The 12,058-nt window shown below is 47.7% G+C and overlaps 1 protein-coding gene across 1 annotated transcript in view; it reads left to right on the forward strand.

Moving 5' to 3' along the window:
- The window catches only part of SLC23A2 (solute carrier family 23 member 2), a 52,407-nt gene that overhangs the window by 32,000 nt on the left and 8,349 nt on the right, over positions 1-12,058 (forward strand). The window contains 8 exon segments of the mRNA XM_066337249.1: positions 304-392; positions 1,604-1,674; positions 2,813-2,901; positions 2,903-2,992; positions 5,805-5,925; positions 6,544-6,700; positions 9,357-9,504; positions 10,036-10,141. Coding sequence (XP_066193346.1) covers positions 304-392; positions 1,604-1,674; positions 2,813-2,901; positions 2,903-2,992; positions 5,805-5,925; positions 6,544-6,700; positions 9,357-9,504; positions 10,036-10,141 — 871 coding nt within the window.

Raw genomic sequence — 12,058 nt, forward strand, 5'->3', positions numbered from 1 at the left:
TCTTTGGTTTGGGAAGTCTTTGTATTTCTCTGACTGTTTTGGGGTTTTTGTTGTTTTGGGGTTTTTTTGGATTTTTTTGTGGGGTTTTTTGGGGTGGGTGTTTTTTTTGTTTGTTTGTTTTTTGGTTATTTTGTTTTGTTTTGGTGTTTTGGGGGCATTTTGGCGGGTTTTTTTGTTTTGGGTTTTTTTTTTGAGAAATCCTTCTATTTCCCAGCTTTATAACTCAGTAAAGGGTGGTTTGAATGCCCACCCACTGCAGTGACCCCACAGAATGTCACCATCTCTTGTCTCCCTTTCCACCAGGTTACCCCTGTTCCAAGCCAGTGCTTTTGCTTTCTTAGCACCTGCCAGAGCAATTCTCTCTCTGGAGAAGTGGAAGTGCAATAACACAGGTAATTGTTGTTTATCCTTGGTCAGGTTTAAGTGACAAATGGCCCAGGTCACGTGGAGTGCAGCTGCCAGAGTTTCTGATATAAAATCTGGGAGTAATGAGCAGGGAATATGGAAAGACTCTTTAGAGTGTTCAAGTACTGAGCCACAGAAGAAGATTCCTAAAAATGTCCTTGTGGAGTTCTGTTTCTGAGGATTTTTTTTAAATAAAAAAACGTTGACAAAAGCAATGTAACATGGCATAAAGTAATTCTTCTGTTCCATTTACATTCCATTAACATTCCTTCCCGTAATGTTCCAAATATTTGGAAATAGCAAGTCCAACTGAATCCTTTGAAGTTGTGAGTAGGAGGGAGTTTCAGCAATGTGCAGCATCACCTCCAGACCAGGCTTTTCCCTTGTTTAAGTCATACCTGACAGGTTTTGACAAGATTTGGATGTTCTTTTTCACTCTTCCTCTGCTGATGTCGTCATCCTGGAAGGTTTGAGCTTCATAGGGAAAAGATTCTGGTTGGGATGGGAGCATTTGGATTGGATTGGAATGGATTGGATTGGATTGGAAGGGGGAAATTACTCTGGCAGTTTTCTGTTCAGTAGGGGGTATTTATTCAGTACCAAGGCTGTGGATAGTGGAGAGCAGCAGCAAAGGCTGCTCACTCCTGACTAAAACTCTTCCCAGGGTAATTGAATTTCTTATATTTGTGTGTTTATACATCTCTGCTAACATCTCACATTCAAGATGTGATTAATACCCAGCTTCTTGAAAGAAACTGTCTGATAACTCTGGGTGACAAAGCAATTTTCCCCAGCACTCCAATTTTCAATAAGAGCTTTGCTGCATCTTCCTCCTGAGCCCTTTGGGAGCTGCCAGGTGGGACTGTCCCCACGTGTCACCTCAGTGAGTGACCTCAGCTGGGGAACAGCAGGCACTGGAGTCTGTGATTCCTGGGTAATTCTCCATTGGAGTGGAGACAATTCCTGACTGACCTTTCTGTGTGAAGTCAGGGCTTTTTTCCCCACTTTGGAGCAGAGAGTGAGGTGAGGGGTTGGCTCTTGGGGAAGGTGAGCCTGGCATCACTTCATTTGTACTAGAACTTCCTCTCTGTGTGAGTCGGGGCTCATTTGTCAGACTGAGGGGTTGGTTTTGTGTGGAATGGTGGCAGAGTGGCTGGGGAATAAATCCCTGTGTGGTTTTTTTCCCCCCTTCTGCAAGATACAACAGTTACAAACGGAACAGCAGAGCTGCTGCACACGGAGCACATCTGGTACCCCCGGATACGAGAGGTAATGTGGGAATTGCCTTTAGCTCTCACTCTCTCCACTTCCAGTTAAGTTTCTCACTTAATCATCTGTGTGTTCTTGTCTTTAAGTTGGTAATTTCTTGTTTCACTGCAATCTCCATTTGAATATATCCCTTTACTCATTTCATGGAAGTCTTTGTCTTTTCCACCCGTTCATTGCTGCACAGCAAATACCAGGAGTTAGTTACCAGACGTGCAGTCAAATGCTCAAGTGAGATGAAAACTCTTCTTGTAACTTTGATTTGTGCTCACTGGCATCAGTTAAGCTGCTGCCAGGCCTCTTGTCTGCTGTCCCTGTGCAGTGGGGCTGGCCCCTGGAAGGTGAATCCGCAGTTAGGAAATCTGGTTTGTTCCCAAGTGTCTTAAGTTGGAGACTCTTGTGATAAGAGGTCGATTCTCCCAAGAGACTTGTGAAATGCCTGGAACTCCTCCTCCACTGGCAGCACTGCATTGTGAAGTCATGGTGCCCTGCAGGGCAGGCTGAGGGCTGTGCCACGCCAGGGTGGCAGGTAGAGTAGTCCAAATGAAGGCGTGTGTCATGGAATTGATCTCCCATCCCGTTGCTTTGGGCTGCCAACTTTTTCTTAATTAAAAACAACCCCTCTCTCTTCCCCATGTTCAAACCATAGCTACATCCTGCCAAGAGCCCTGCAGCCAAGAGGGCTGACAGTCTCCTGAGACCACAACGCTGCTCTAATCCAGCTTCTAAGGAGCACTTGTGACCAATGCAGCACACACTCTGCCCCTAGGAGCTAGGAGCATCACCTCGTGGCGCACCAACCCTTGCCGTTCGATCTGAGAGCTTAAAGGTTAGCCTGGACCCCAGGTCTCCTGTCTGACAGTGTGATGTGCTTTCCACACAGCTTCCAGACTGGCCCACTGGTCTGTTGTGTAATAGTTTTGTGGAGAAAACCATAAGTGTTATGCTTAAAGCAATAAGTCACTTAAACATAATGAGCTGTTTTTTGCTGAAAAAAAAAAAAAAAAAAAAAATTTTGCTGAGTTCTTCTGTGTCACTGAATTCTTTTTAACTGCAGTTTGTAATCCAGAGCAGAAAAACAAAAATTGGCTTTGCCTGCCGGATGGGACTGAACTGCCTCTCTGCTCTGTTGTGTGTTCAGATCCAAGGTGCCATCATCATGTCCTCGCTGATCGAGGTGGTCATCGGGCTGCTGGGGCTGCCCGGGGCTCTGCTGCACTACATTGGGCCCTGACCATCACCCCACCGTGGCCCTCATCGGCCTCTCGGGCTTCCAGGCTGCTGGGGAGAGAGCTGGCAAGCACTGGGGCATCGCCATGCTGGTAGTACCCCCCAGCTCCCTGCTGGGGAGGCAGAATTTGGGGTGACTGGGGGCAAAGCTGGAGGTGCTCAGCTCCCCAAGGTGGGGAAACGCCATGAGCAGGAGCCTGGCTGAGCCTAGACAAGGTCAGCTTATGTGGAAGTGTAGCAATAAGGGCAGCAGCAGCTCAGGGGAGTTGCCTGAAGGAGCTTTTTCTTGGGAAGAAATCCTTCAGAGAAAGGATTTCTTGGGAGAAATCCACAGAGCAGCTGTGGGTGCCCCTGGATCCCTGGAAGTGCCCAAGGTCAGGTTGGATGGGGTTTGGAGCTGCCTGGGGTGGTGAAGGTGTCCCTGGTGTCCATGGAACTGGATGGGCTTTAAGGGTCCTTCCAACCCAAACCATTCCATGACAACGTGAACTGGAGGAGAGAGGAAAGGACAGTGGCCAAAAATGAGGTGTGGAGAGCAGAATTATATAAAACAGGAGTTGACCTAGGAGCCATTGGCTGGGTGGAGTTCAGTGCTGTAGAAAAGATGATTTAACAGAACACCAGAGAGATGAAACACGGTGAACAATTTGTATTTCTGGGCTGGCATTGCCTGTTTCCTCTGCTGCAGCAGCAGGTTAATACCACTGGTGGTGCTGGTCCCACTGCCACTGGTACCTGTGCCCAAGAGAAATCCAGTTGTGTGATGACCAGAGGGCACAAGTATTGCCACAAACACCATCAGTGGCTGAGCCACGAGCAGAGAGATTCCTGTCAAGGGCCACAAAAAACACTGTAAAAGGAATTTCAGGGCCTGGATCTGTGCCATCAGCTTTAGGGACAGGGAAACGAAAGAATTGAGAAGGAGTAAGTGAGGAAAATGAGATGAAGAAAGACAAAAGGCTCCCCGTGTGGTAAGCAGCCAAATCAGGCTGGACAGCCCATTTTAGGGGCTGAAGCAGTTGCTGTGTTCCATGTGCAGCACCCGACTGTGCTGGCTCTGGGAGCAGGAGGAATGCCTTGATGAGATCAGATTGTGATCTCACTAATCTGTTTGCACTGTGCTTTCAACATGTAAAGTATTCTGTAAGTGCAGCTTATGATTAAAAGGGCTCTTTAATTCTCTTTTATCTTGGATGTTGGCATCACGAGTATTTTTGTGATTCTATTCTATTAAGCAGCTGATCCAAAGGAACGTTTTATTTGCCTGTAAAACAAATTCTGTACAAGTTGGGACTAACATTAAATGAATCAAGCAGATCTTTGAATTGGACATGGAAACATGTAATTAAAGTTGACATTTTTGCAGATGGAAAAAAAAAAAAAGATAAATCAATTCAGGAACGGGATTTGAATATTACCCAGTCAATAAAGTATTCCTGGCTTCTGCCATGCAAAAAATGTGTGCACTGGATTGTTGAAAACAGCTCCCTAGCTGTGAGGAGGCACTCAAAAGTGACTGCAGCTCTGGGAGATGTGGCTCCTGGCTGTTCCAATGAGATCAAGGTCCTGGATTTCTCCCTGACCCTGCAGAATCAGCTGGGGGCCTCTGGGACCTGCAGGTGCTTGTCTGTGTTGGACAGGATTCCCAATTTCCCAAACACCTTCCTGACTTGACTTGTCCCATGGGTGCTTTATTCCATAAGACACTTTGCATTGTGATTTGTAAAAAGGGGAATTATTCCTGAGTTGGGCTTTGCCTGTTTATCCAAATTTTCCTGAGGCATCCAAGGATTTGGTGCTGTTTCACAGCCCCTCTGCCATGCAGCCAGTAGAAAATTCCTTGCAATAATAGAATATTATATTTTTTTTATATTTATTTACAACTCTGTACTAAATAAAGCCTAAAGCTCCCTGTTCTCATGTGTGCAAGGGAGTGGAGCCCATCTTCCCATGGTGGATTTTTGGGGGAGATTTGGGGTTTCCTGCATGGAAAAGATGTGCTGCTGTTTGCTTTCCTCCGGAGCAGGGAGGGCTCTAAATGCCCCTCCTTGGAGACTGAGGGAGAGGAAACTGGTTTGTGTCTGATCTGGGACAGAACAGGAGAGAGGCTGAAAATCCTCTTTTTATTTTTCAAGTCAGCTGATAAAACATCATCTCAGATTTCAGTAGAGCTTTGCTTCTTCAGACAGCTTCAGTCTTTGGAGGCCCCTTCAGAGCTGGCTTGGCTTGTTCAGAATGAGCAACGTGCACTGGCCTCTGATTTTTCAGTGCATTTTAGCTGTAAAAATTAATTTTCAATGTCTAGAGGAGCTTGGCAGTTTCATTGGGGGGAGGAGATAGTAATTGAGAAATCTGATGCTGATGAATTGCACTAGCAGCAGATCTTGGGGGTCTGGCTGCATTCTGCTTCATTTGCAGCTATTTAATGGAAGATTCATACTGAAAAAAAGGGATTCTGAAGAACAGAAAAATTTCCCTGACGAAATGTTTCAGGTGCTTGGAGTTTCATGCAATTTTGAAATGTAAAATGACTGTATTCAGGCCTCCAGCTCTCCTGTTTCTTCCCAGTTGCTGGCAGCAGGTTTTGTGCTTATCCAGAGCACCTGGATCACAGGTGGAGTTGGGAGGAAAGAAGGGGCAGCACAGGAATTTAACTGAAAATCTTCCTTCAGTCTGGGCCTGTTCCTGTTCATTTTACCTGCCTGCAGCTGCTGAGTTTTGCAGCACTTTAGAATTCAGATTCACTTAAGATTCGGATTTCTGTTTTCAATTTAAATTGAAAATCTGCATTTATGTTCTGCATCCAGAGGGTTTGAAGAGGTTTGTGCTGAGAAGAATTTATCATATATTGGTGCTAATGACATTTCTCTCTTGTCCCACCCTCCTCCTTTTTTTTCCCTCAGGACTATTTTCCTAGTATTGTTGTTTTCTCAGTATGCCAGAAATGTCAAATTCCCCTTGCCCATCTATAAATCCAAGAAAGGATGGACAGCATACAGGCTGCAGCTTTTCAAGATGTTCCCTGTAAGTCGTTGAACTTGTTCTTACTTATGCAAAAAAAAAAATCATTTCTGTTTCAGATATTTTTTTTTCTTGGTTTTGATTTTTCTTAACAACAGAACACTCACAAAGATGAGATAAAAGCCTAAATGGATTTATTGGAAACGTGGCGGCTCATTGGCCACAGGAAATATTCTGATTTTGTGGCCACTCTGGTGTGCAGCTCTGCTGAGGAGCTGCTGGAGTGGTGGAGACCCGGGAGGGGAGGGAAGGGTGGAGAAGAAGGGATGGTTGTGTGCACAAGGAGAGCCTAAACCGAGCCCTCGGAAGTGCTGATATCAGATCGTTATCGTCTCCTTTCACCTCCACAAATTCCCCTGAGCCCTGGTGAAAGGCTGCTCTTTACTCCCGTGGTAAAACGGGGGCCAATCCCCCAGTTTGATAAAAGTGCCCATTTGGAGACCTTCCTGGTTAGGAGGAGAAGGGATTTGCCCTGATTCCAAGGATTTTGTAAGAGCCCTTCCAAAGGGCGAGGGATGTTGATTCCCTCCCGCTCACACTCACAGCCACAGCACAACCCCAAAAAACAAGAACCCAGAGTCCATTTCTCAGCTCCTCTGCCTCTCTGCTCCTCTCCCCCAGATCATCCTGGCCATCCTGGTGTCGTGGCTGCTGTGCTTCATCTTCACAGTGACAGACGTGTTCCCCCCGGACAGCTCCAAGTACGGCTTCTACGCGCGCACGGACGCGCGCCGCGGCGTGCTGCTGGTGGCCCCCTGGTTCAAGGTGCCCTACCCCTGTAAGTGTCCCTGCTCCCCGGGAGGGCCGTTCCTCTTCTTCCAGAAGCTCTGCTGGCTCTCTGTGGCACATTTCGTAACTCCTGGGTGGTGGATGATCTGTCCTTGGGAGTGTTCCAGGCCAGGAACAGCTTGGGACAGTGGGGATGGGACTCTGGAGGGTCCTTCCTAATCCAGGTCCCTGGGAGTGTTCCAGGGCTTGGAGCAGCCTGGGACAGTGGCAGGGGTCCCTGCTCATGGCAGGGATGGGACTCTGGAGGGTCCTTCCCAATCCAGGTCCCTGGGAGTGTTCCAGGGTTTGGGAGCAGCCTGGGACAGTGGAAGGGGATCTCTGCCCACGGCAGGGATGGGACTCTGGAGGGTCCTTTCCAATCCAGGTCCCTGGGAGTGTTCCAGGGCTTGGAGCAGCCTGGGACAGTGGAAGGGGATCTCTGCCCATGGCAGGGCTGGGACTCTGGAGGGTCCTTTCCAATCCAGGTCCCTGGGAGTGTCCCAGGCCAGGCTGAGCAGGGTTTTGGAGCAGCCTGGGACAGTGGAAGGGATCCCTGCCATGGGACTCTGGAGGGTCCTTCCCAATCCAGGTCCCTGGGAGTGTTCCAGGGCTTGGAGCAGCCTGGGACAGTGGAAGGGGTCCCTGCTCATGGCAGGGATGGGACTCTGGAGGGTCCTTCCCAATCCAAGACCATTCCACAATTCTAACACACACCACTCTCATGACTTGCTGGGTGGGGCTGATGGTTTTTTCCTTGTTTTCCTCTTCAGTTGGTACCTTAAGGGTCTGAAACTGCAGTTCCCAGGATTTATCTGAGTGACTCTTCCCATAACAAGTGACTGTTCCTATAATGTGGAAATCCAAGGACTGGCTGATTTATCAGTCCTTGACAATCCTGTAAATCTTACACAATGACAAGGACAGGTTTTTACAGCTCTGTTGAAGTCACTGACTCTCATTGTCTAAAGAATCCCTTTTGTGGGGAGTTTGTCCCAGCTTGCTGCCCCTCCCTGCCCCAAACACACCCATTCCTGAACGAGCACAACTGTTCCTGGCAGAAGAATGCCCCGACTTGCCAAGGCACTGCTGGAGCTGGCAAGTCAGAGAATGCCAGGCCCTGCTTATCAGAGGGCAATGAAACTATTTACAGGAGAGCACCAAACACTTTACGCAACGTTTTGGATGCTTTGGATGTATTTTTATGTTAGCCACCTCGGAGTTTAAAGCTGTTGAAGGCTGGGTTTATGGCATGAGATTGCACAACTGGTTCACCCTTCAGAAATTTACAGGGTAATTAGAGAATAATATTCTTTTAGAGTGGAATCATAGGAATTATCAGCTGTAGCACCACACTGTGATGAGGCAGCTTCGTTGTGGTTTTCCATGTGCTTTGGTTCTTGAAAGAAACCACTTCTAAAGCAGGAGATGAAGAATAGAAGCTTTTGAGAAAGAAGAGGAGGAGAACTTCTCCACCCTGATCAGCCCTTTCTTATTTGTGAGGTTCATTCACTCTCGTGTGACTGAAGATCCCTTTGTTGCAGGAGACTCATCTATTTCAAAGAGATAAAAGCATCAAGGCAATTGCTGTGGAAAACCTGCCAGGCTTTTCTACAGGCTTAAATTAATCTTATTTTCTCTACTACAAAAATTTGGAGCTGGGAGGTGTTTGTGCAGTGATCAGAGCTGGTTGTTGCCATCCTCTTTGGTAGAGTAAATTTGTGACCAAAGTGAGTTTTTGGAGCAATGATAATTAAGTGGCATTTTCCTCACTGGCCAGAACTGTTTTCTCACAAGCTGTAGCTCAAATTCCTGATTCCTAAACAGGAGAAGAAATTTTTTTTTAGTGGGGTTTTGTGATTCTCTGGGATTTTTCCAAGTGTGATCAAAGCAGTTGGTTTGGCCGTTTTTCCTGTGCTCCTTTCATCTCCTTGAACTTGCCAGACTGTGTTAGAGTGAAGGGAGTTTGTTGTTCCCATCAAAGATAAATACTGCCCAGGGCAGTGCTGGCCACTGGAGAGCCCCAATCTCAGGGTCACTTCTGGTCCCTCAGGACAAGGCCATGGAGGAGCTGGAGCATGTCCAGGGAAGGGAACAGAGCCCCCAGGGAAGGGCTGCAGCCCCCAGGAGTGGCTGGGGAAGCTGGGAAAGGGGCTCAGAGGGAGAAAAGGGGGTATCAGAGGGAGAAAAGGGGGTATCAGAGGGAGAAAAGGGGGTATCAGAGGGAGAAAAGGGGGTATCAGAGGGAGAAAAGGGGTATCAGAGGGAGAAAAGGGGTATCAGAGGAGACCTTCAGACTCTGCACAACTCCCTGACAGGAGGGAGCAGCCGGGTGGGATTTGGGATCTTATCCCAGGGCACGGGGACAGGAGCAGAGGGAACGGCCTCAGGCTGTGCCAGGGGAGGCTCAGGGTGGATATTGGGGAGTATTTTTTCCCCAGAAGGGCTGCCCAGCCCTGCACAGGGATGCTGTGCCCAGCCCTGGGGGGATTTAGCAGCACTGGGGATGTGGCTGGGCAGGGGCAGGGCTGAGGGAACAACTGGACTCAATGATCATAAAAATCCCTTCCCAACCCAAACCATTCCACGTTTCCTTCAGAATTCTGTTTGTTTTGATGCCCAGGCTGTTTCCTGGGGCAGGGGAGGTTTCAGTTTCCCTCTGTCCACAGTTCAGTGGGGCCTGCCCACCATCTCTGCCGCCGGGGTCATCGGGATGCTGAGCGCCGTCGTCGCCAGCATCATCGAGTCCATCGGGGACTACTACGCCTGTGCCAGGCTCTCCTGTGCTCCTCCTCCACCCATCCATGCCATCAACAGGTTTGTCCAAGCCAGAAGTACTGCCAGTATTGGGAAAACCCCAGTATTTGGGTTTTTACTTTTTTACCCCCCTTTGGGATGAGATAAGAATGTGCTCTGAGGTGAAATGTTACGGCTCGCTCAGACACAGCGACCAAGGGTCTGAAATCCATGATGGAACTGTCATCTTGGATTATTTTGGAGCATTTGAATCCCTATTCAAATGCTCCTATTCCTGCTGGAGTCTGTGGAAATTAATAGCACAATTTCCATGGGGATAGAACTCTGAACTGGTTCTGGAATTGGGGTTGCCAAAATCACCTGGAATGCAGTTTAGAAACAAAGAGCAGCTCTGAACTTTTATTTGAATTTTTTAATATAATTTCCTCAGTTTAGGAATGTGGGGGTCTAAGACTCAGGAAACAGAACTCCAGTGTGTTTTAGCTTGGAGCACAAGTTACAGTAATTCCATGATGAAACATGCCATGAAACCCTCCTGGTGAATGTGTTCCTGTCCCAATGTGACTCTTGTGTTCTGTTTGGGATTTCCAGGGGGATTTTCATCGAGGGTCTCTCCTGTGTTCTGGATGGAGTGTTTGGGACAGGGAATGGATCCACCTCTTCCAGCCCCAACATTGGAGTCCTGGGTATCACAAAGGTGAAGTGCTTTGCTGTGAGCCCTCAGAGGCTTGAGTATTCCTTACGTTCCTAATCCTCTTCCAGGAGACCATTCTGCTCCATTCCTGTGCAGACAGTATTTCCCAGATCATTCTGAGTGTACCTGACTGTCTGTACCAGCTCTTGTTTGAGGGAAATGTACTATTGTACATCAAGACCTCAAAAATCCTTTTATTCAGAGTAAAAGGCAGTTGGGATCCCCATAAAGCAGATGCTGCTGCATAAACTGACTCTTGGAAAAGCCAGGCAACATTCCAGTGCTCTGGGGTGGTTTGAATTGAGGCATAAACACTGTAAACTGTGGAGAAATTGGTGCCTTTTGGGTGTCTTGGCTCTGAAAGCATCACTAGGAAGTGACTTTTTAGTGCCTCAAACATGCAACGTGAGGTGCTTGGGCTTTATCTGCATCTGTGCTGGCACAGGGGCTGCAGTCAGGGTCATTTCAGAGTTAAATGCCCCCCAGATGCTGGGGTTCAAGGCTTAGGGGTTTATGTATTTCCTGTGATGGTGCTCCACAAAATGTGAGTGTGTGAGGAGTTCCTTTGCTCACGTGTGGGGCTGGATGAGCTGGGAGGCCTTGGGCTGCACAGAGATCTGCCTGATACTGTTCATTTAACCTTGCTGAGAGTGATTTATGTTGTAAATAGATCCATCTTTTTGGGTGTTTAACGTGGGGACCATAAATCCTTCATACAAGGATAGAAAATGCCTGTCCTCCACCTGCAGCAACTCATCCTCATGGCCTGACCCCAAATAAATGATCTATTTGTCCTCAGCCATCCCTTGTGCTGCACAAAGGGTGATTCTGCTGGCTTCGGGGTGCAATTCAACACTAACAGCACCATCTGCTGTCTGTACCAGTCGCCATCCAGCTGCCGACACAAATCTCCTAGGAGAAGTTCTGGTCAGGAAAAAAACAAACCCTTAAAGAAAGGTTCATTCTGTTCTGCTCCCTTTCTCTTGTTACTTCGTGGGGGTTGAGATGAATTCACAGCACTTTTGTCATGAGCAGCCCACAGAGATGAGTGTGCATTTCGTGCTGGAGCAGTGGAAAGTTGAAGTGGCAGCTGTGCCCAGAGTGGCCCTGCCACAGCCTTTGCTCTTGTTCCCCTGCCTGAAACACAGTCATTCCCCAAAACTCCAGAGTTTTTCAGCTTCAGAGAGGATTTTGGCACAGAGATGCTCTGCTGTTGATTTGGGAGGGGAAATCCTCAGTGTTGCATTGCCCTGCTGAACCCAAGGCATTTCCCTCCCCTGAAATGGGTGTGTAATCACACTTAGAATTTAAATCCAGCTCAGTGGAGGTGCTGCAAAGCCTTGGAGCCAACGTGTGTTTTACTTGATGAGAGGAAGATCAATTAACTCTGATTAGCTGGGGCTAAAGCAGCTCTTGCCATAGTGCTGATGCTGAAATGGAGGCACCAGGTACCATGTGATTCAAAATAATCACTGTAATAATCACTCCAAAATAATCACTGTAAATGTAAGTGCTGGGAATAAACACAGAGCCTGAGCTAAATGCTGCCTGGGATGTTTTCAGTAGCTTTCCAGAGGAGCTTAATTTGTTTGCATAAATAAATGTCACCATCGAACAGGTTTTCAAAGAATTTGCCTGTTTCTGACAGGAAGAGAGAATTGTAGGGCAAGATCTCAGTGGCCCTGCAGAAATGAATATCTTTATAAAGAGTAGAGAAAGGTGCCAGCTAAATTCTGTTGTAATTCCAGTTCATGGTGCAGCTTCTGTTGGCAGGGGAAGGAGCTCACCTGGAGCTCAGCAGTGAGGAATGTTGGGGAAGGAAGGACTTTTCCCCTCCTCAGGCCTCTTGGATCTGTTGCTCCTCATTTCACTCATTCAGCTCAGTCACACATGATGAACAAATGAATATTTCCTTTTTGA

This window comes from Sylvia atricapilla, chromosome 28 (genome assembly GCF_009819655.1).
Source record: "Sylvia atricapilla isolate bSylAtr1 chromosome 28, bSylAtr1.pri, whole genome shotgun sequence".
Lineage (NCBI taxonomy): Eukaryota > Metazoa > Chordata > Aves > Passeriformes > Sylviidae > Sylvia > Sylvia atricapilla.